This window comes from Ctenopharyngodon idella, chromosome 3, assembly GCF_019924925.1.
Source record: "Ctenopharyngodon idella isolate HZGC_01 chromosome 3, HZGC01, whole genome shotgun sequence".
NCBI lineage: Eukaryota > Metazoa > Chordata > Actinopteri > Cypriniformes > Xenocyprididae > Ctenopharyngodon > Ctenopharyngodon idella.
Window position 1 is genome coordinate 33,522,837 of NC_067222.1, and position 25,138 is coordinate 33,547,974.

The 25,138-nt window shown below is 35.9% G+C and overlaps 1 protein-coding gene and 1 long non-coding RNA gene across 4 annotated transcripts; one reads left to right on the top strand and one right to left on the bottom strand.

Annotated features, from left to right (window-relative positions):
* Positions 1-1,223: 1,223 nt before the first annotated feature.
* ca10b (carbonic anhydrase Xb) lies at positions 1,224-23,647 on the bottom strand. The gene is made up of 9 exons (XM_051886852.1): positions 23,177-23,647; positions 20,933-21,007; positions 12,282-12,424; positions 7,733-7,918; positions 5,927-6,022; positions 3,067-3,139; positions 2,397-2,551; positions 2,127-2,298; positions 1,224-1,910 (listed from the first exon to the last, which is right to left on the bottom strand). The coding sequence occupies exons 1-9, from the start codon at positions 23,232-23,234 to the stop codon at positions 1,888-1,890; spliced, it is 981 nt and encodes a 326-aa protein (XP_051742812.1). The 5' UTR covers positions 23,235-23,647; the 3' UTR covers positions 1,224-1,887.
* On the top strand, positions 2,182-7,733 carry LOC127508691 (uncharacterized). Of its 3 annotated transcripts, XR_007928870.1 has the most exons (5): positions 2,182-2,317; positions 2,440-2,536; positions 4,353-4,556; positions 6,380-6,601; positions 7,631-7,733. It is a non-coding gene; the product is annotated as an uncharacterized LOC127508691 (long non-coding RNA). The 3 variants fall into 3 exon arrangements; XR_007928869.1 differs by having other exon boundaries at positions 6,380-7,725; XR_007928868.1 differs by lacking the exons at positions 6,380-6,601; positions 7,631-7,733 and having other exon boundaries at positions 4,353-5,916.
* Positions 23,648-25,138: the final 1,491 nt, after the last annotated feature.

Consider the following 25,138-nt stretch of genomic DNA (forward strand, 5'->3'; position numbering starts at 1 on the left):
GCCCATTTTAGACAGATTTAGCAAACAAAGTTTTCCAATTTAGTCATATACAAAATTGTTCAAAAGTTTGGGGTCAGGAAGACTAAGAAATTAATACTTGTATTCAGCAATGATGCATTATTATTAATCTATACAGTTATAACTAAGGTTACAAAAGATTTATATGTTAAATAAATGATGTTCTTGTGAACTTTCTAGTCAACAAATAATCCTGAATATTAAGCTGCAATGTTTGAGAACCAAATCAGCATATTAGAAAGATTTCTGAAGGATCATGTGATTCTTCCATCACATTAATAAAATACATTTTAAAGTAGAAAACAGTCATATAAATCATTACAATATTATGGTTTTTACTGTTTTTTATCAAATAAATTTAGCCTTGGTGAGCACAAGAGACTTCTTTCAAAAACATTAAAAAATCTTACCAACCAGAAACTTTTGAACGGTAGTGTATATCAGCAAAAACTTCAATATTTTGCCAATTTTTTAGCAGTACAAACAATTTGACTGATTTATTCTCTTATAAATTTCTCATATTTGTACATTTATGATTGCGACATCACTATCACTACTTGGCATGCCGTATAATCTCACAGTTTAGATTATACATTTATATTTACTGCAAAATGTACATTTAGATGCAAAAGATTGTATTTAATGGTAAATCATACTAGTATAAAAAATGCACTATTTTTTAAATGCTAAATCCAGCAAAATAGGGTAGTTTTTGTTATTAAATCTGACCAGATTGGTCTGTTCTCTGTAACACACTTTATTTCACATTCGTCACCCTATAAATATTCATTAAATCCATTACATAACACGACTGAAACCTTCCCTTCTGAGCACTAAGTAAACATATTTTATAATTCACCAATATACAACAGACTGAGTTATGCTTTATTTTGATTGACAATCCAACTTTGCAGCTTTGTGATACCCAAGATTCAAAAATGTCATTAAAGGGTTAGTTCACGCAAAAATGAAATTTCTGTCATTAATTACTCACCCTCATGTCGTTCTACACCCGTAAGACCTTCATTCATCTTCGGAACACAAATTAAGATATTTTTGATGAAATCTGAGGGTATCTGAACCACACATAGGCAGCAACATTATTGCACCTTTTGATGTCCAGAAAGGTAGTTAAAAACATGGTTAAACGTGACTACAGTGGTTCAACCTTAATATTATGAAGCGACAAGAATACATTTTGTGCGCAAAAACAAAACAAAAATAACAACTTTATTCAACAAATTTGTCTGTCCTGTCATTCTGCTACGCTATTTTCGTTGGCTCTCACGGCCAATGCCGAGCCCGCGTTCTGATGTAAACACGATGACATGAGGGTGAGTACTTAATGACAGAAATTTAATTTTTGTGTAAACTAACCCTTTAAAAAAGAAAAGAGAAACACGACCACTTCAAAGATTTATTGGGCAGATATCACTCGATTCATTTAGCACTGTAAACACTTATGTAGAGAAGGCAACATGCTCCAAATAGACCAAGATATAGGCTTGAAATCCTTTTGTTTGCCTGGTGTCAAAGTAAAGTTTTAATCCCTGTGCACAGAGCAAAGGTATTTTTTCATTCGCTGCAACAAGTCTTGAATGCACCTGCTGTTCGGATGCAAAAAACAAGAGCAGACAGTTCCTCTAGAGTGAGCCGAAGAGCCACTGAGAACCAGTCCTGTCCGATTGAATGGTCTAAGCAATTGCTTTCAATGTCTTTGATATACATATATATTATTATAAACTTGTAAACAAGTATAAAAGTAATTTAATATATTTTTATTGAAGAGTCCTCTGTCTCTCACTGATAAGCCTCATCCCGCAGTATGTATCCCATCTTCCTCTGAAGTACGTAATCCACGTCAAGCCTTTATTTCAGAAGCCATTCATTCACTGAAAAGAGAAGCAGAGAATGTGCTGTCAGATACATTTCTTTGTGAAGCATAACACTTATTCACAAAGACAAATGTTTAATTTCCATCTGTTTCAAGAGCAATAATTATAAGTATCTAATTAGTGTGCTCAGCTTTATTGAACGCAGCATGCACGCAGCGGTGTGTTTACGACGCAGAGCCTGTGTGTGTTATTGATGTGGAGTGTGACATAGACCTCGGTATTGCGGCCTCAGCACACGGTTGTTAGGACAGTCCCGTCTCTGACTGAAGTTGATGTTGGTGCGGATGCAGCGTTGGTGCAGTGGCTGGGTCGGCCGCATGTTGTCACCCATACTGAGGAAGATCTGAGACGGCTGGTTTTGACTGAGGAGACGAAGAGACTGCATCTGAAGAGATATTGGAAAGGTGATTAAGTGTTAATCTGTGCTATATTCAATATATAATATAATATAATATAATATAAGCAGAGTTGTCAACATTTCACCTCTATCTGTGAGATGTAAATTGGCCTATTCATTAATATCCAGGTGGCTGTCTCAAGGCACGGTGGAATAGTTATCGACCCTTCATATGTGATAAAACGGGAGGTTTCGGGATACAGCTCCTCAATATCGAGCCCCATCAGTAAGTATGCATCATCTGAAAAGTCATAGTATAAAACGAGAAAAATCACACACACACTTACGATAAAATATTCAAAGGATTTCATCACTCCAAGATGTCTAGACACATTACTACAGGACAATACAGGATATTATCATAGCTATTATTATTTTGTTCTGATGGTAAATTCTGAGAGAACAAAATATCACTTCTTATCCAAGACCACCAGGTGGTAATACAAAGCCAAGTTTGTTTTTCCTGTCTTTTTTCATTAAGAGTTATGAAGGTCTTCGCAGAAGCAATATTTCACATTCAGACTGTGGAAGCCATTCGATTTAATAATACTGTTGGAGGTAGTTTTCAATCAAATGTAATTTAAGATAACAATAGTAACATTAATTCAATTTAATGTTAATACAATTAATATAATTTTAAATTTAATGCTAATAAAAAACAGCTTTAAAAGTTAAAAAGTGTAAAAAAAAAAAAAAGGGCACTCCCGGCTCCACTGACATTAGTAATGAAGTACATGGGTATTTGTGGGCACTTACGTTTATATGTAATCCTTGTAATGGTCTCTCTGTTCAGCATACGGTTTAGAAATAAATTTGTAGGCTCTGAAATCTGAAGAGTCAGATATCAAAAAAAACATTATTTAAAACCAGATTTCTCCAGCTTTTTCTGATAAAAAGGCAGAGTTTCATAAAACATGGTGCTGTTCAGTGCATTAATCACAAATGACATGAGCGTTAACTTACTGCTGAGATATTTCATTACGGCTTCACCATCCCACAAGCATAATCAATAATAGTCTAGTAGAATTTATTCTAGGGGCATCTGGATGTGTTTTTTCCATGTACTGAAGATGAATGGCTTTCATCCATGGGCCTTCATTAGTAGCAGAATGGTGGAGATTCCCTGACTTCACGATCACCACGAAGTGGGTTGAAAGTGAACGGGGAGGAGGTGGAGGGGGCTGCAATACTGCAACACCTTCATCTGAACTGTGGCAGTTCTGCCCTAATTTACACAGAAGTCACGATTCAAACCATCAGGGAGGCAACTCCTGCTGCAATCTGTGAGTTTTACGTCATGCTTTGTGATGAGGTTAAATGCCAGGGAATCTCCACCATTATCTCACTTTAGTTTGGAGGAGAAAAGTGGTAAATAAACAGAAATCAAGATGAGTGAATGGCTGTTTTGAGATTTTTATGTAAACATGACATTTCACATGTCTTAAAGGGTTAGTTCAACCAAAAATGAAATTTCTGTCATTATTCACTCACCCTCATGTCGTTCCACACCTGTAAGACCTTCGTTCATCTTCAGAACACAAATTAAGATATTTTTGATGAAATCGGAGGGTATCTGATCCACACATAGGCAGCAATGACACCTTTTGAGGTCCAGAAAGGTACTAAAGACATCGTTAAAACCGTCTACGTAACTACAGTGGTTCAACTTTAATATTATGAAGCGACGAGAATACTTATTGTGCAAAAAAACAAAACAAAAATAACACCTTTATTTTTTTGTTTTTGCGTACAAAAAGTATTCTCTTCATAATATTAAAGTTGAAGTTACGTCGACGGTTTTAACAATGTCTTTAGTACCTTTCTGGACCTCAAGAGGTGTCTTTGCTGCCTATGCGAGGATCAGAAACCCTCTGATTTCATCAAAAATATCTTAATTTGTGTTCCGAAGATGAACGAAGGTCTTACAGGTTTACAAGTTTGGGATGACATGAGGGTGAGTGATTAATGGATAAAAGATATTTTACTTCATAACTTGTTAAATACATATATTTTTTTTACACAAACGCATTGCTTCGCTTCAGAAGGCCTTTATCAACCCCCCGGAGCCGTGTGGAGTATGCGTTTATGATGGATGGATGCGGATGGAGACACTTTCTTCAGCTCATACTCGTTTGGTACTGCATACTGCCATTATAAAGCTTGGATGCGTCAGGATATTTATTAATATTTATCCGATTGTGTTCATCAGAAAGCAGAAAGTCATATACACCTAGGATGGTTTGAGGGTGAGTAAAGCTTGGGCTAATTTTCATTTGAAAGTGAACTAATCCTTTAAGCAACTGAACGCCAGTGGGCAGGGCCTATAATGCAATGATCTATATCTATTCGTTGATGTCTTACTCCAGAGGCAGTGATTTCCCGATGTTTTTGCCCGTGTGACGTCACAAATCCCGCAATATCAAAACAAGCCATTTTTGGAGCTTAAAAAAAAAAAAATGCTTTGTTCATAATGAGAAGGACATTATAAGCTATGAAGCTATGTTTTTATATTAAGAACTTTCAGGAAAACAAGTCATGCATCTCAGTGCACCTTTAAGCATAGGGGGTGACTGCAGTTTTTTAGTTCAAATAAACCTACTCTGAAAAAAATAGATTAGTGGTTCAATCCCATTCTCCCTTTTCCCAGTATGCACTGAGGCATGAATTATTAATATGGTTTGACCATATGCCAGTTTTATTTACACTGTTGTTGTTTATTTTGTAATCATGCGTGTGAAGTCAAACAGAAGTCAAGCACTTCACTCACCATGACATGTTAATATCTCATAAAAAACAAAACAAGTAATAAAACAGATTTCATAGAGCTCTTTTGAAGTTATGACTTCACAAATCTTTTTTTTTTTTTTTTTTACATAGTTAACATAAGAACAGCACGTAAAAATAAACTACAGTTATCAAGTAAATCTTTGGATATTTTTTCACTATTACTACTTAATGAATCAGAATCTTTTGCAGTGCACTTTGCAAGCACAGGATGAATATGACATGGCAATACTGATGATTAATAATGAAGAGTTGACTTTGAATAAAACAATAAAAAGCTTTTAGTGGTTATATTTTATTCTGGTTGTCAATTAGAATACCTTTTTCTAGCCTGGTGCACCAAGTCAAGGATGCACATTTTTGCCCATGAGAATTGTTGTCAGAAAAGTATTTTTTATTTATTTTATTTTTATTTTATTAAGCAACATGAGCAACATGGATGCATAATGAATGTAGTGGATATGAGACAATGGTGGCCAAATACTGCAGTCAGATTTCTATATATTTGCATAACATTTGAGAGGAAAAAAAACTGATTAAAAAGTTAATCTAAGAGCAAATTCAATTAGATTATTCCATGTTAAGTATTCATTGTTAATTAAAGTAACATTACTTTAAATAGGGCATGCAAAATTTCAATGAATAACATTACTACATTATATAATGCTTAAAAATAACAAAACATTACATTCAAGCTTGAACTTTTATGGCATGTTTGACCTGATCTGTTGAGTGTACTGTACATAATGTTTGCTAAAGATGAAGTTTAAGACTAGTTAATGAATAGTCTCCTTTCCACTGTATACATTTAGAGCAACTGAAGTCTACTAACCTTCATGAAGATAGAAACAACTGCAATTCCGTTAGGACTCCTGGCGGCATCACTGTAATTTAAATACAAATCCTGATTATAATGGATGAGTTGCACCTGTGAAAAAAAACAAGAAAACTAAATGAAGTGTGACTTCCAGTAAAACACTAACAAACACCTGCTAGGTAAAAGTGTGCACAGCCAAACCACCGTGACTGTACGACTGGCTGCGCTCTACTTTCAAAACAGCCATAATCCATGAAATATGCCCATAAATGATGTGTATATAACAGCATAACTCCATTAACTTCCTTTATGTCAGCTTGTAATCTCATGTGCCACTGTAATGAGGGTCAGTACATTTATCTGTATAAATATTTTGCTGTGTGTTGTGTATAAATTGTTAATGAATTGTTAATGGGAACATTATGAAGCTCCTTTATGCTCCTCCATCCTGCTTTATCGTTCTTTCAGTGCAGCTCAATGAAAGCAGAGAGATGGAAGCCAGGAAATCTGCTGCTTAATTTTCAGTGGCTCAAAATTGCATTGGAACTCATTAGGAAATATGCTTCAGTCATCAGTTATAATGAGCGTGCTTGTCAGCTTCAAAATGAAGTTGTTGGAAAGCTGCTACCCATATAACCTCATTTGGATTAGGAAAATGAAGAGAAGCTGCTGACTTCAGTGAAATCAGAGGTGAGGTGAGAATCAGAGAGGGCCGCGCATTTTTGCACCAAGATAAAGTGTAAAAATTTCAACTCATTAAAATGATTTGATATGTCTGGCACAAATTGATGGTCTTGACAGTTTGAAAACGGACTCTTGTTGTGTATTAATAATTGTTTGCTCTCTTTCAAACTGTGTCCACAACTTTATACCCTTTTTCTGTTACACTTTTTTAATGTTTTTGAAAGAAGTTTCTTATACTCACAGATGCAGCATTTATTTGATCAAAAATACAGAAAAAACAATAATATTGTGAAATATTATTACTATTTAAAATAACTGTTTTCTATTCGAATATATTTTAAAATGTAATTTATTCCTGAGATCAAAGTTGAATTTTCAGCATCATTACTCCAGTTTTAAGTGTCACATGATCCTTCAGAAATCATTCTAATATGATGATTTGTGCTCAAGAAACATTTATTATTATTATCAATGTTGAAAACAGTTGTGCTGCTTAGTATTTTTGTAGAACGTTATAACATTAACGTTGTAACATTACATTGTCACATCAATGTAATGTACCCCTGCTGAATAAAAGTTTCTTTTGAAAAAAAAAAAAAACATGTACTCGCTATAAACGTACATTTACAGCACAAGACCAATTCATATCCTGTGATTGTGCAAACTGGAAGATGACTCGTTGCTTTTTTTTTTTTTTTTTTATCCTGTTCTTACAGCAAAATCACTTCCATAATCCTGACATTTGCCCTTCTTTAATCATGAACAAAAAAGACTTTATAAATGCAAACTCAGTGACACTGCACAACGCACACATTTTCAGAGAAATCACAAATGTATATCTCTAGTGAAAGTTGCAACAATTGATTTGGCTTTGGAAAATGTCTTTGATCTGCTTGAATGATATCTCATTGTCTTATTCCGTTTCATGTTGTCGAAGGAGAGCGAACCGAGGGAAGAATATTTTTCATCTCTAGTGTAAAACTAATGTGATAAAAGGGACTAACTTCACAATTTTGCCTACTTCATTAACTTCAGTGCCAGTACTTCAAGGGTTTGTCGCCGCATCCAGTTTGAAGGAAGACAGTTTTAATTGAATCCCACAGAAGTGATGTATTTCCAGGCTCTATGTTGGCTCACCTCTCCAGGGAAGGCCTGGCCGTTGAGCAGGTGCTCGGAGCCCCGGCTGTCCTCGCTGCCAAAGTGAAGCCGGATCTCCTCCAGCCTGTAGCTGTAGCTCAGCGGCCCGCCAGAGATGTTCACCAGGTGTGACTTGTCTGGGCGCAGGGACACGTGTCGGCCTGTGTTATACATCGTTCCACTGACCTGAAAAAAATAAATAAATAAATAAATTTCTGGATCAGACATTCTTATTTCTGACCTTTCATGATAAAACAATATAAAGTGATTACATATTTACAGTGAGTACATTTCGTCCCCTTGGAATTATAAGGTTCTATCTGACATTTTAGTCAAAATTGAGTTATTCACATATTCTGTGACAACTTATTTACATTATGTGATGTTTTTTTAATGTTGTGTACATTTTGGGACTTTTTTTTTATTTAGAAAACAAAAAGGTTCTGTCTACAAAGTTGAATGGAATGCAAAAACTTTAAAGCTCAAAATCTCAGAACTGCTTAGAATGCAGATAGAACCTTATAATTCCAAGGGGACGATTTGGGAGAACAAAGGTGAAGCCGTTTTCAACTGGCTAGGCTAAAAGAAATTACATGCGCTGTTAGACATTGTGCCTTTTCCTGAAAAAATAGGCACAAATACAACGAACACATTAGTTACTTCTGATGGACTGAGGTTTTTCCAGGTAAACCTGGTTGACAGGTGCAACTGCTGAGGTGGGAATTATGTAGAAAATGCATCGTAGCTGAAAGATGAGAGCCTATTAATAGAAAACAACACCTGGAATATTTTGCCTTTACTTGGTGGTAACTTTGCTAGTTATGATTACTAATTGAGACCAAAATGTGTCTTGTTATGGCGCCCTAGTGATCAGAACATATTTGTAAACAGCTGTGAGAGCATTTGTGAATGTATTCTAATGGGAGATTTTAAATTAGTGAATATAGTTGGCTCATTTGTAATCTAGAGACAGTTTAAGAAGCGCTGATCCCTCAGGAACATTTGAATGAGCAATACATTTAGCCGGACATTTCATCTGGATAAATTCTGAGCAAGAGGTAATTACGATCACTTTGAACTGTAGCTCTGAAATAATTTAGAATAAAATGGCAAGTTAAGCTGAACTATAGTCCTAGGAATGACACTCATTATTCACAGCATTAATCACAACTGTCCTCCGAAACACAGAAGACTGTGGAAGGACTTTTTTTCCCCTCTTAATTGCAATTTTCACATAATTGATTGACTTTATATCTCACCGTCGTCACTTTATTTCTTACAATTGCAACTTTATATCTCACATTTGTGCCTGTTTCTTATAATTGCAACTTTATATCCTGTAATTGCCACTTTATATCTCACTACTGCAACTTTATTACTATTACTATAATAATACTACATATTATTCATTAATATTTTGAATTAGCTTGTTTTTATATATTTTTGTTTTTATTTTATTTTATGTTTTAGTAACTTTGTTATGTGCTTTTGTCATTTTATTAGATTTTAATATTTCTATTTAGCTTAAAGTTATATTTGTTTCAGTTTTAGTTTTAGTAATTTTAGTACTACAACTTAAATTTCATTTATTTCAGTTAGTTAAAAACAAGAATGTTTTTAAATTTAACATTTTCATCGAATATTTTATTTCAGCTTTATTTCAATTAACAAAAATAATTTTTAATAGTTTAGTTAACTGTTTCTCAACACTGGAAAAATGTGGAAACTGCAGGATTTGTTAGAAAACCGTTTGTGCTCTGGACTCAGCGTGGAATTGTTCACCATGAGCTCATGGTGAGATCACTGTAAGATCCAATTGTTGACTGGGAATCTCACAATGTGACTTTATTTCATATTTTAACCTATATTTCACAATTACCTGAACTAAAGAGACATGAAAAAGAACAAAATAATGTTTACACGACAACGATATGGTTAAAATGGAGAAGTTTTTCGAGTTTTCCGCGTACAGAATTGTCAAAACGAACCCCATTCATACGAATCCGTGAAAACAACTAAAAACGCTGTATTCTGCTGGCAGGCCATTAGATGGCAATGAAACACTACAGACCAGTGGTCACCAACTTTTTTTAAGCCCAAGATCCCTGACCTCGACCTTTATGAAAGACAAGATCTAGCCTACCTACTGAAGAACTGATAGAAAAAGACAGCCCAGATTGTATATAGTATTTTTAGTATTTCATGGCCTATTCCGATTTATGTATTTATTTTTACAAGGAAATTGCCCGATTCCGATACTGGTTGCAGATACTTTATTATTATTACTATTATTATTATTATCATTATTATATTGTTTATTTTCTCTATAACAAGCAAACTGGCCTTAAACAAAAATATCTAGCAATTTCAAATTAGAGGTAACCACTGCATTCTAATCAAAGATGCTACACACTTTGCATGAGCAGTTTTTTTTATTATTATTTGAATTATATTTAATTTGAAGATTTAATGCAAAAACAGAACGGTCTTTATCTTTTGTGAAATTATATTCTACACACACAAAAAAGCATGAAACAAAAACAGCAGACAGGCTGAATAAGACGCAAATTCACTCTCTGACAGCAGATGGCGCTTATGGAAGAGCAGTGATGCAGCGTTTCCTTGGTTACCGCTGTAAACAAAGCAGCACTGCGCTTATAAATAGCTACTTTATTTGGAGGTAAGAGAAAAATAAAATGCCATTGCCATCTAAACTTTTCTGAAGACAGTAGTTCCCTCCAGAGATACATTCATATAACCACTCACCCCCAATTCAGCACTTATATTTTCTTCCTGTATTTCAAGCATTGTGAACAGTGAGCTGCTCTGTCTGCTACAGATTTTCCTCCTCTTTGCGTCCGTCTTCAGCGTCTCTGGCCTCTGTTAACAGCCATTTACAGACTAAGGCATGATGTGGGCTATTTACCTTTATCACTGTCCCAGTAGCTCCCGAAAATAACAGAAAAATTAATACAAAAATACAGTACAAGCGTTGGAAAAATGTAATGTATTTTTCTACTCATATTTCTGTTATTTTCGGGAGCTACTGGGACAGTGATAAAGTTCTCGTGATCGACGGGTTGGCGACCACTGCTATAGACTAAACATGTAATGCGCATGTGCATGACGTCACCATCGTTTTCACAGGTTCGCGTTTTTGTTGTTTACACAGAGACTGTTTTCAAAAACTTGCACTTCGAAACCTGTTTTCAAAAGTTTGCATTTTCAGGCCACCAAAACGCCGTTGTCATGTAAATGAATGGCCAAAACGCATAAAAAAGTTTTCTGTTTTTAGTTGAAAACGGTGTCGTGTAAACGTCCCCTAAATCCGATATTTCCATTCAGTAACTTAAGGATGAATGAGCGCCTTGTCTATCTAAAAGAGACCATAAACTTTTCCATTACAGCCTATAGTTTTACCCATGCCACTAACCAATCAAACTGACTTGAATTCATGGAGAACATTTAGGTCTCCTTTGGAATTTTCTCTAGGAATAACATCAACTCCCCACATACAGAGCGCAGTCATAACAAGCTCAAAGGAGCAATGCATACATAAATGTAATTGGGTCTCCTGAAATAAGAGCAGAAAAACCTCCAGAGGAAAACACCAGCACACTTTTATTCCGGGTTCCTGACTAAGTCTGGGGTACTAATGTATTATTGAGAGAAGATGAACTACGGTGTATCATCCATAACCACAACCTCTTGGAGCTTCATTGGAGAATTCTTCACTGACAGTCCCTGTCAGCACAGATGGTGAGCCTGCCTAATCTCCCCCAGCAGATGCACAGCAGCATTAATCATAAAACAGGATGTTAAATGAGGAATTAACTCCTTCCTTTCCCTCCTGCTCTGTGGAATAAATCCCCCCCTTTGCGCTCAAGATCCGTATGACAACAACCGCCTGAAACCCTTTAGAGGTTAGAGTGATATCTGATGTATACCAACCGTCAATAATCAAACGCTGGATTTGTGTCTGGTAAATGAGTTTAGTCACACTAATTTGCTGACCGACTGCAGGTGCACTTCACTGAAAGCAAATGGCAAGCAATATTGCACGCCGGAGAGAATTAGCGATCTCATTACAGCACCGTTGTAACAAACTAACAGTCGTGGAGCATTAGCCATCTTCAAAGGCTTAATTTGGAAGGCTTCACTAATATGCTTGGCAAAAATAATTGAAGATCTGCTTCATTGGCCAACAGAGGTACATAAAAAAGTCATCCAATGAATTAAGATTCAGCAACACCCAAGCAGCTAGCTGTCTAAACAACAGCCATAGAAGTAAATACAGAACGTGATTAGATTTGACAAATGGACCGTTAAGCTGGGGTTATGCCGTGTGACCCGATCTTGTCAAAATCCCAGTGAATTATGGGACAGTGGTCTAAACTGAATAATGTGTGAGTGTACATCTTCTACCAGTTTGAATAATGTGAAAAATAGCTATTTCATGATTAAACGGATATTATAGAAAGGATTATGCTGCAACTGTCAATCACAGTGTCAGTGTTATGTTAAGAAAATACGATACAGAGCTACTTACCTTCCGTTGCCCTGCATTAAGTCGGAGTGGGTTGAGGAAGGGGTCAAAAATCATTCGACTGGTTTCGATGTTGACAGGCGACTGTCTCTTCCCAATCGCACACAGGTTCCAGGCAGTGTTAACTAGTCCCCAGAAAGATGGCACTAGTAAAATATAAACATAAAAAGTGAAGTTTAGAGCATTTGCTTTAAATTTCAGCAGCAGACTGTCGCGTTTGCCGTTTTGTAATGAATCATGATCTGATTGGCGGGGGATATGTTTGGGATTATCTCATATTGCTCATCCCAAATTTCCTCCGTTCGCCCCATCCATGGTGTAGATGTTATTTTTGAGTTTGGATCTAGTGGTTGATATCCTTTGAGACATCCTTTTGACAAGCAATCAATTTTACCACTTAATTAACAGGCGCAGCGCCAGTTCTCTTTTGAGGTCATTATTGTGCATCCAAATGAAAGAACTGAATGTTAATGCGTTTCGCTTCGCAAAAACAAACTCGTGAAAAAAAAAAAAGAAACACAGATGGAATTAGTCACATTAGCCGCACAGCCAAAGGACATACTTGACCTTATATGATTAATTTATTCTCTGAGATGTTTCACAGTCCTAAAACAGTAAACAACTTTATTGCTGACTGCAATGAGACTTTTATTAGTGCACTGAACCTCAATATTTGTTGTATCGAAAATTAATATGACAAATCAAGGGAGGAGCCTAACACCTAGGAAGTCTCTGTCTTTAAAAGGATATTTCAGCTAAAAATGAAAGTTCTGTCATGATTTACTTGCCCTCATGTCGTTCCAAACCTTTCTATCTTCTGTGAAACAACAAAATACAACATTGGAGAACATTGACTTCTATTGTATGGGCAAAAAAACACAGAGACATTTTTCAAAATATCTTCTTTTATGTTCTGCAGAAAAAAGAGTTATAGTGTTTTGAATGACATGAGGGTGAGCAAATCATGACAGACTTTTATCTTTGAACTATCCCTTTAATGGAATCCAGCATGAGTTTAGTGACAGGAGCGCGAGAGCAGATGATATTGTGACCCTGACCTCCACACTGGCCACGTCAACCTCATTAGATCACTAAGAGCTTGGATGCTTCAATGCATAGAGTATCATCTTTTGTCCCCATAGGCTGAGATTATAAACAGATTTATCCAGCATGAACAAGCGATCCTCTCATCATGCCTGGCTCTGTGGGAGTGAAACCGGACTAGGTTACGTGATGTGTTGCCGTATTAAATCAGAATGAGAAAATGCATTAGATACAATGATTACGCTATACTAGGAAGCTGTGGAATAACACAAGCTATGTTCCTTCGAATGCATGAAAGCTATTTACACGCCATTCGCTTATTTTCAGCATCTCTTTGTACAGTGACCTAAATAATTGATTGTTTCCATAACTGTGATCTAACTAAGGTGTAATCCTGCTTTTGTCTGGCAACCTAACAGCCACTGAGCTCATTATGTGGAATTGGTTTTTATTTTTTTCTCTTCTCAAATGCCTCTCTCTGTGGTTTCTTAAATGTCAAGGACAGACAGAATATGCAACTGCTTATAAAATTGTAGGAAGAACAAGTAAGAAATTTGTGCTTATTTAAAAGTAGGCTCAGCTCAGCACATAAGTTTGTCAGACACTAGTTTTGTCATTTTGAACTGGAAAATGGAGAAATACAAAAACTGTAAATATGAACATATTCCTACATTGTGAAGAAATTGTGTGTGAACGATTAAGTATCCAATATCACCTATGTCTGGTAAGGATTAATTTTAAAATATTTTAAAATATCCGATTCTGGCCAATAAACAATATGGTATAGATACAGTGGTGGTCAGAATTATTGGCACCTTTGGTAAATATGATCAAAGATGACTGTAAAAATAAATCTGCATTGTTTATCCTTTTGATCTTTAATTCATAAAATTTGCAAAAATCTAACCTTTCATTGAAGGAAAATAATTGAAAGTGGGGGGAAAATCACATTATGAAATAAATGTTTTTCTCCAAAACACGTTGGCCACAATTATTGGCACCCTTTTATTCAATACTTTTTGCAACCTTCTTTTGCCAAGATAACAGCTCTGAGTCTTCACCTATAATGCCTGAGTTTAGAGAACACCTGGCAAGAGATCAGAGATCATTCCTTCATGCAGAATCTCTCCAGATCCTTCAGATTCCCAGCTCCATGTTGGTGCTTCTTCTCTTCAGTTCACTCCACTCATTTTCTTTAGGGTTCAGGTCAGGGGACTGGGATGGCCATGGCAGAAGCTTCATTTTGTGCTCAGTGACACATTTTTGTGTTGGTTTTGATGTTTGTTTTGGATCATTGTCCTGATGGAAAATCCAACCACGGCCCATTATAGGATTTCTAGCAGAAGCGGTCAGGTTTAGATTTTTTATCTGTTGGTATTTGATAGAATCCATGATACCATGTATCTGAACAAGATGTCCAGGACCTCCAGCAGAAAAATAGGCCCACACCATTAAAGATCCAGCAGTATATTTAACCATGGGCATGGGGTACTTTTTATCCATGTGTGCGCCAAACCCATCTGGTGGGTTTGCTGCCAAAAAGCTCTTTTTTTAGTTTCATCTGACCATAGAAGCCGCTCCCGTTTGAAGTTCCAGTCTTGTCTGACAACTGAATATTCTGGAGATTGTTTCTGGATGAGAGCAGAGGATTTTTCTTGAAACCCTCCTGAACAACTTGTGGGGATGTAGGTGCTGTTTGATCATTTTTTTTAGGCTTTCTGAGACTTAAGACTCAAATAATCTCTGCAATTCTCCAGCTGTGATCCTTGGAGAGTCTTTGTCCACTCAAACTTTCCTCCTCACATTAGGATGGTTTAGACACACGTCCTCTTCCAGGCAGATTTGTAACATCTTTAGTTGATTGGAACTTCTTAATTATTGCCCTGATGGTAGAAATGGGGATTTTCAATGCTTTAGCTATTTTCTTATAGCCGCTTTCTATTTTGTGAAGCTCAACAATCTTTTGCTGCACATCAGAACTATATTCTTTGGTTTTACTCATTGTGATGAATGATTACGGGAATTTGGCCTTTGTGTTTCCTCATGTTTGTACTCCTGTGGAACAGGAAGTAATGGCTGGACAATTTCATGTTCACGATCACCCTGGTGTGCTAAAAAATGTAAATATGAATGGGAATATACTTCAGAGATATTTTACTAGGTTAGATTTTTGCTAATTTTATGAATTAAAGATCAAAAGGATAAAGATTTATGCAGATTTATTTTTACAGTCATCTTTGATCATATTTACCAAGGGTGCCAATAATTCTGACCACCACTGTATATCATGCATTCTTTTTTAAAGAGAGACAAGACAAAAAAGTGACAACTCTATAACAAACCATGCATTCAATAAAATAAATAAAAACAACAGTTTATGTTTGAGGTCCTGTTGAGTGTGTTTGTATTTTTATCTGAACTCTCTCTGAATCCATTGTTAAGGTCAGCAGAGCGTTTTGAGCTCTGATGCTAACAGTCTGTCCTATCCAGAGTGATATAATGATTTTGCTGTAGCAATTGATGAGTGGTAGACAGATGGCACCCTCATCCTCAGGGATCTGTGCCAGATTTGGCTTTGGGTTCAATACATTAATGAGAACTCTCTCAAAGTGCTTTTTAGGTATGACAGGGGACAAATACATCAACCGAACAGTGTACAGTACAATGCAAGGCTGAGCGCTGATGTTACATCATGCTGAAAGCTGCATAACGTCTTAAATATGTAAGAAGCACATTCATTTTAATACTACAAATATTTATTTTCTTACATATTCTTTACAAGTTTCTGCAACTGAGAATTTATTGAACAGTGCAGTTTTCCAGATGGAGAGAAAGACATTAAAAGGTTTCGTTTCGTTCAGATTTGCTTACACAATGTTTGTTTATAGCACAAGTGCTGTTGGGCGATAGCTGAACATATACATTTAATCAGAGTATAATGGTGAATTGCTTCTTCAATTTCGCTAATAGTAGCACATAAATGCAATCACCTGAAACGTTAGCCCAACACTTAATTATTGCTTATTTTTAAAATGTTAAAAGCAAGCAAAAAGCTTTCCACTTTATATTGTTGAGCTTTTGAAGGAATTCTCTTATGTTCAGGATTTATCAGAAGAAAACTGTAACACTGTGAAAAAGTCTTACCATTTCAAAATAACTGTTTTCTATTTTGACATATTTTGAAATGTAATTTATTCCTGTGATAGCAAAGCAGAATCTGAGTCGCATGATCCTTCAGACATCATTCAAATATGCTGATTACACATACACACAAACCGTCTCTGATTTTGTTTGTGAAATACAACACATGTTGTTTTTTGTGCAAGTTTTCACCATGCATTTCAAAAGCAGAACATCTCATGAAGCAGCTTCAGCATAACCCTCAGGAGAATAGAAAAGATGTTCTCAAGCAATTAACAATGTAGAAACTTTCTGCCACAGCTATGTAAGCATATAATGAGCGTGTGCCAAAAACAGGACAGAAATATTCATTCATGAATATGCACACATTAAAAAGAAGTTCATATCTCACTGGAGTGAAATAAAGTCCATGACTGAAAATAGCCATGCATGTCAATCATGAGACTTTTTGGCATATCACATTCAACTGATAAGACAAAATTATAAAACGGAAAAGGGTTTCTTCCCCCTAAACTCAAATTAGTCTCTCGAAACCTCTTAAAATAAAACCATTTTAAAACCATAGGCCATGTTAATTGTACGACATGAAAGACAATATGTGTGGCTGACATGATCAAAGTGACTGAGAGTTACATTTAATTCCTGTTGTAAGTATGATGAACCAATCTTAAATGCACTTAAAGCTGATATGTGTAATCGTTTTAGTGTTAAACACTTCCTCCTAAAAAGTGTAAAAGCTGCCTCTGTGGTGTTTTCAGAACATTTCTTTTCTTTTTTTTTTTTTGTTTGAGCATCCAACCACAACAATCCAGCAAAAGTGGCTCAACCGATGGTTTGCCTGACCGACAAGGGGCAGACAAGGGGAGACAAGGATGGCAGACAAGGGGAGTGTTTGGAGAACCTGTTTTGAAAAAATAACAGTTGTTTCCATTTTATTTGGTGGTGCAGAAGTTTTACACTTCACCTAAACTATGCCTGATATTTTTTTCAATAAGATCAGATTTAACTGTAACTGATATATCCTTTGACACAAGTGTCACAAGCACTTAAGGCAAACACTGAAGTTTAAAAGATTACTACTAAACCGCTGCCTTTAGTGTTTTTCGAACCATTTGGACAAGCAAAAGAGTGTTTTACTTGTGAGGACTGTCTTGAAATGAATTCGACATGCTCTGGGAAAGGGATGATGTTTGCTCTTTGAATGCTTTCTCGTCTTCTTTCTTTCATAGTCCCTTTTAAGTCTCAAGGACATTTATGCAATATAAATCCAGAGAGTTTTTCTCCCTTGCAGAACACTTAATAAAGAGGTAAATTTATGTGCGATACATATATTTATGAGTTGCTATAGGGCTTACTTGATATCCCTTACAACTATGATTGATTCTGCTGCACTGCTATGTCCTTGTAAGTAGATCTAGCGTAACTTTTTATGAAATATAAAGACCCTTCTTTTTGAATAAGAAATTGTAGGAATATCTTCTTTCTCAAAAGATTTTAAGCATACTAAATAGAACATACCAAAGAAAATCCTTGTTAGTGTTCAAAGGGCTTCTTTGCTGGTTACATACATTACTGACTGACTACATAATTAAGTACTTTGAATAAAACTCATAAAGTGTCTCAGACCTCTGCTTCAATAGTAAGCATTAATCAGCTGAGACCACAAGCTGTAAAAATAGATTAAGCTATAACCAGGCCCACACGGGATCTGCGCCTGCAGAACAAGATATACGGAAAAATAATTCATCTAGTGTTCTACTCCTGCATGTTCAACTATTAAATATTCTAGCTAATTTGATTATTATTACATTTTACAATGTTTAAATCAATTTTTCTGAATTCTACAGATTTTGTATCAGAAAAAGTCACGAGACTATTAACCTCTATTCAAAAGTCTGAGGTCACAAAGATTTTTAAATGTTTTTGATCTAAGTTTTGCTCACCAAGTCTACATTTATTTGATTAAACGCACAGCAAAACTGTAAAGTTTTAAGATATTATTACAATATCTATGTTTTCTATTAGAATATATTTTAAAATGTAATTTTAAAACTGATAGTTACTGTTCTAGACTAAATGTGAGCATGCATTTACGCAAAAACAGACTGCGTATTCTCGAATAATGAATAAGAACAGTGAAATGCAAATCTCAGAATATTACGTAAAACTGCAATAAATATGCTAAATTACACAAATATGCTTTATGTATTTAATCTCACTTTATGTCTTTGCTGCTGACCTTCAATGATCCAATTTCACCATACTAATAAGCAAAAATGACTTTAGATAAACATCACATTTGTATTTAATTTTTTTTTATTGGTGAAGAAAGAGTGTTCAACTTTCTTCTCCTATGAGAACTTTCTTCTACAGAATAGCAGCAGCTGAAAAGGTTTATTTAAGCTGTGCAATCTGTACAGGAGTGAATTTGCATTTCCTTCAGCCTGAGGCTTATTCATTTCACTTTTAGTGTCTTAACATTTGCCAAAATATAACTTTTTTTGTTATTTAAAAACAAGCAAGCCCAGGTGAGAAAAATAACGCAAAAGTAATGTAACGCATTACTTTCCATTAAAAGTAACTAAGTAATGGAATTAGTTACTTTTTTAGGGAGTAACGCAATAGTAACTTTCCCCAACACCATTAAAAACTGTAAATAAAACAAAGATTGTTGGAGTACGTTTTACAAGAAAATACAGTTGCAGTCTTTCTATATCAAAATATCTTGTTTAATTCAATGTCTTACTTGCTGTTTCTTTGTAATTGGGTCTAAATAATAATAAAAAACAAAGATATGACATCCAAAGTATGTAAGGTAGTACTAGACCTCTTTTATTGAATCCAAAAAATTTTATTATATTTTGATACATATAAAGGTATTTTAAAGATTTTGAAGTGTTAAAAGGTCGTTCAGTTTAACCGTCCAAAGGCCAATACATTTCATTTATGATTAAAATATCTTAAAATGTAATAAATGTATATATTTTTTTATTCTGGCATGATTTTTTAACATCATATATCAACATAGTGCAAAATGGTATTAAAATTATGTGTAGAAGTCATTGCTTTGTTATAAGAAAGAATGTCCGGAAAAATGAATTTCATTGATGTCATTTGGAGTAACCAATATAAAGGGACCATTTTGGATCAAGTCATGCGGTCAGTATCATGACAGGATGTGACATCATTCAGACACCTGCAAAGGACCACATGGTTGTGAAGCAAATTAAACTCTCTTTTAACTATTTAAAAAATTCATGTTTACATTTGCTCATACACAAGTCCCGAAACATTCTGGACAACCGCTATAAAACATGGAAAACGTTGTAATATTTTAACAACTTGTACTAAATATAAATCATTTGATTGTCCTTTTGCTAGATAGCTAGCAAGCTAACTAACTAGCTAGCTAGATATCAGCCAGTTAGCATTGTATGAAAATATTGTCATTTGGTAAAACCAAAATTTTGGTGGAAAATTTTGCCCATCTTGTAAAAAATGATAAAAGCAGTGTTAATTGATTATAAAAACCACAATCTCTTTTTTAACTTGTAATAAAACTTCAAAATTAATTATATCTCCATTATGTTTTTTTAAACTTTCAAAAACCTTATTCGTCAATGACCCAATTATTAGTAAAAATTTACTAGTAATTTCTAAGTAAAAATGGTTTCAAAGCCCTAAAGTAATTCCCAAAGTAAATTTCAGTGTACTAATTTCTTTAAATAAGCAGACTGGGGGAGTGTCTGGGAAACTTATTCGAAACAATCGTTATTTTTGCAGACAATTCTGTTTGGTGATGCTAGTGTCACAAAAATTACACCCTTTAGCTTTAAAGTTCACCTTTTAAATAACCTCTGTCTTGCATGTATCATTTAACAACATTTATCATTTATCCTCCAGTTTCACAGACAAGACTTAAACTAGTCCCAGACTAAAATGCATGTTTGAGCTGTTTTAACTGAGAGCAACTTGCACTGACAGATCTTAAAATATTTCAGAGCCATTGTTTTGTCTCAAGATGCACATCAGTAATTTTTTTTTTTTTCTTATGCATGCTTATAAAAGCTACTTAAATGTCCTAATTAAACTATAAGGCCTAATCCTGGCTTAATCTAAGCCCTTTCTGTGAAACCGGGCCTAAAAGTATCTACTAATCTAGTGAAATGTATGCACTATAAACTCCCTGTTTAATCTCTTAATTATACTGCAGCACGTGCAAAGTACTGTTAAACACAGTTCACACTATTTGTGTAAAATCCACCTCCTTCACTCCGCGCATACATTCATTAAACGTGTGAATCAAACAGAATAAAATATTCATTGGCACCCTGAAGTTTTTTGTCCTATACGTCAACACACGAAGCCTCTGCATATCTTGCAAGTCTTAGTGTGGCAAGCAGCATGACTCTTGACAAGACACATTCTGCATACTCTCACAGTTTCATTTTCTTTTTTGAAAGGCTTACCTGGTATAAAGCTCCCTTGGACAAGATCTTTGTATGCCCACCAACCATCGTGCAGCTTTGATGACGCTGGCTGTGCTGCGGGAAAAGAAGAAATTCACACATCACTCACCCACGGCTCTTTGAACATACAGTCACACCTGTAATAGACCCCAGCTCCCCGTGGAGAGAAGTTTCTGCTGTCAAATGAGAGGATGAAGTCGTCTCTAATGCTTCAAGGCACATTTAAAAAGTCTTTTTGAGGCAAAACTCAACGTATTTGACCAAAAAAAGTAGCGTGCAAATTTAAAAAAAAATCAATATTTGCCAAGCGCAATTGCAAGAAGAAAAAAAATTGTGAGATGACGACAGATGCATCCTGGATCCTCTGCTCTGGGCCCTGTCGGCGTAGCTGGAAAGTAGGTCACAGAGGCAGCAGACTCCAGCATTCTGAATTCACTCTGTTATCTCACATCACTATTCCCCTCACCTCTCTCCCTCTGGCTTCAGACTGCAGCTTGCATCATATCCACTGCCAAGTCAAGCACTCAGGACTGCTCTTTAATACACCACACCACAGCTCTACTCTCAAGCCAGGTTGCTTTGATGTGCCCGTCCTGAACGGAGCAGAGGATTGGAGCCCAATTTGCTTCCACCCCAATTTATCGACATCTGTATCTAAGATATGAGGAGCTTGTGCGCTTTCACTTATATGACTCATAGGAAGCTGCTATTTCTTAGGCTACAGTATCTAGAAGCATCAAGAGCCAAGGATTTGCTGTAAGTGCAGGCGCTGAGATTCATACACCGGGAGATTCACGAAATGCTGACACTCAATTGAGCCCCGCTACCCATATATCCTCTCTGTCGTGTGTGGCTCCCTGTGCGCACTGTGCGATATTGAACTGAACATAAAAAGGCTTGTGTATTATTTTACACAGCACGTTTTTGACACGCATGAGTCACTTTGATATTATTGGCTGGAATGAGGAAAATAATCCTCATGCATTTAACCAGATGGCTTGATTTTGATTTTTCTCACACTCACAGCCTTCATCTCCTCTGTACTAGACTGACCTCGAATCACACGTCAACTTCCATTCAAACAAATATTAAGGGCTTTTCTGTAAAAACCCTTCATGCACATATCTCGCTCTTTGAAGATCTAGCTTCTGTCTGTATTTTATAGATTCCCTTTCCCAGAAGGAAGGATGACGTCAAACTCAGAATTGCCTAAACAAACTGGGTACTTCAATAGTGCAGAAGAACAGGATAACCCTATAGAGAAAATAATTTAATACTTTTTGCGTCTTTCTTTTTTATTTCTTAGCAGTGAAAAGCATTTAATATTACTATTAGATGTTTGTACTCATTAGAGAAAGATTTGATTTGGTCATACTCTTCTCAGGTTTGAAGATGGAAAGGATTGAGAACTCTGCTGAAAGAAAGCAGTTGAAACCAGTCTAAGATGGTTTGCTGGTCTCCCAGCCTGGTCAAACACATCTGTTGGCTGATTTTAAAAGTGTTTTGGCACTTTTTTAGCCGATAAGCCTGGCAGACCACATGAAGACTAGCTTGGAAGCCATCTTAAACCACATTAAAGACCAGAAATCTATCTTAATCTTGTTTAAGACTATATTCTTCAAATCCCTGGTCATTCTTTTCTCAGAACCTGTGTTGTTGTTGTTGATGTTTTAGCCCAGAATAGCCTACAAGAAAACAGCTGAATTAAATTTTTGGGAAGCAATCTTCCCCCTCCAAATCCTTGCTGTTCCATTTAAAATCTTTTTATTTTTGAGATGTCGACCTTGCTGGGGGAAAAAAGCCTACCTGGTCTCAAAATCTGGTCAAATTATTCTGTAGAGTGGTTTTAGAAAGGTTCTTGGCACTTTTCAGATTGGTCAAACCAGTTAGACCAACATAAAACCATCAGGCTGGAAGACCATCTTAATAGCTAAAGCCTGCTTAAACCAGCCAAAACTAGCAAACCATCTTTAGTCTGGCTTCAGATTTTTTTTCCAGCAGGACAGTCAGTAAACAATCGCTTCAGACAGTAAATATCCAGTATTTTGTTATGAGCAAAAGAAAAAAGGACACATTTAATGTAGCTAATAATTAATACAATAATAATTAAAAATGTGGCTTTGGATAGCCTATTTATGCATTGCCAGCATAATGAAAATTCCGCTTTAGGCTATTAACAACAGAGCTGCCAGCAGTTAAGCATCCTGAGAGTGAGTTTTCATATGTGAACACAGTTTACTGTACCTTCTACAAAGACGACATTGACGTTGAGAATCAGAATGAACTCCCAAACGTGCGGCATTCTTCATTTAGTCCATCCGGTAATTAACTTGATAACACTTGGTCAAAGTCTGAAGCGTCATTCGCCGCGAGCTACGCTGACTCGCGCGCTCCCGTCACTCTCAAATATGATGAACATCGTCCTCTCCAAAAGATGCGACCCACCGCGCAGATTTACTCTGAAATGTACTAAAAGATAAACCACTTGACAGCTCACAGCGTGGAAACTTGCAAGTCCAGACACCGACCTGTCGGCTGGTATCGCGAAAACCAAATTAGACCAAACCAATATCTTTATTCATCCTTGTTTGTGCTGTTAGGTTAATCGTGGATGGTGTTTGCGGCGTTACCTGACAGAGCGCGCGGATCTGAGGTTTAGCGCGTGCTAATCCCCCTGCAGGCGGGGCTCGCGCTCCCGTGACGCTCGCTTGAGAATGCGGTTAGTTTTGACATCTATTCAAACTCTAATGCAATTACTTTCCTGCTGGTTTGAGGCTTAACAGGATTAGAAAACATCACATTCCTGTTCATTACTTACAAAATTAGTAACATGAGCGCGTATTAAGGAAAAACATGCAATCATTGTCTTTTATTAATCTACCACTTTATTTATTTACTAACGCAGATTTGAGTGCTAACTAACACACACGCTTTAAAAAACATTATCTAGCTGCGTAGATATACAGGCCTGTTGACACGTGAGCACATGACTTATTTTCAACAAATTAACCTTTAACAACATCCACGTAATTATTAAAACATTTTTAATATAAATACATCACTGTGCCTCGTCACAAAATCAAGACTCTTGACTTTTCTTAGACAAATTTAATTCTAACATTTACATCGTACTACATAACCCCCACAATACCTAAAATATAAAATATGAAATTCACTAACAAGAATCAGGCCATGAAACGCATATACATGTACACATCACCCAACAGTGGAGCTAAACAGGCTGAATTTGAGATTAGGTCTTGTCCCAATTGCATAGGCGAGGAATACTTGTGTGTGTCTGTTTACTGTTCTGTGTTGAACGATTCATTTTTTTTTTTTTTTTTTTTTTTGTTGAAATCCATCACTGTTTCATAAAAACGTGACCTGATGCAAGATAGAAATATATAAAGCAAGAACTGAATGAGAAGGATGAAATAGTGAGTCACATCTGGGCAACAGATTTCAGCACTATCGGAAAGTCTGAAGAGAAAATTCAGTACTATTTTCAGTTAGGGCACATTATAACATATAAAATCCTCACACAAGTAAATGTGTAAGAACAAAAATAAAAATACAACTCAGAGCTCAACAATAAGTTTACATTTATACTGATTTAACATTCACATTCATTGATGTTTAAAGGGTTAGTTCACCCAAAAATGAAAATTGTGTCATTTATTACTCACCCTCATGTCGTTCTACACCTGTAACGAAAGTCCTTTATTCATCTTCTGAACACAAATTAAGATATTTTTGATGAAATTCGATGCGCAGTGAGACCTCTATTGAGAGCAAAGCCACCGAACCTCTCAAGATCCAGAAAGCTACTAAAGATGTGTTTAAATCAGCTCATGTGAGTACAGTGGTTCTGTGTTAATATTATAAAGCGACGAGAATACTTTTTGTGCGCCGCAAAAAAAAAAAAAAAATTAACGACTTTTCAACAATATCTCGTGATGGCCGATTTTAAAACACTGCTTCTGAGCTTTACGAATCTTTTGTTTCGAATCAGTGATTTGGATCTCCTATCAAACGGCTAAACCGCAGAAATCACGTGACATAGGCACTCCAAACCACTGATTCGATTCATAAAGCTCCGAAGCAGTGTTTTGAAATCGGCCCATCACTATATATAGAGGGTATGCACATGACGTCCTCGTTGGCCGTTATGACTGCGGTTACGCCCACTGAGTGACAAAAAGACTG

Coding starts and splice junctions, on each gene's coding strand:
- ca10b (XM_051886852.1), bottom strand. CDS start 23,234: ATGCCGCACGTTTGGGAGTTCATTCTGATTCTCAACGTCAATGTCGTC. Junction 12,425..20,932: donor CCAAGGGAGCTTTATACCAG/GTAAGCCTTTCA, acceptor ATATTTTACTAG/TGCCATCTTTCTGGGGACTA. Junction 1,911..2,126: donor GCTGAGGCCGCAATACCGAG/GTCTATGTCACA, acceptor TTCTCTTTTCAG/TGAATGAATGGCTTCTGAAA.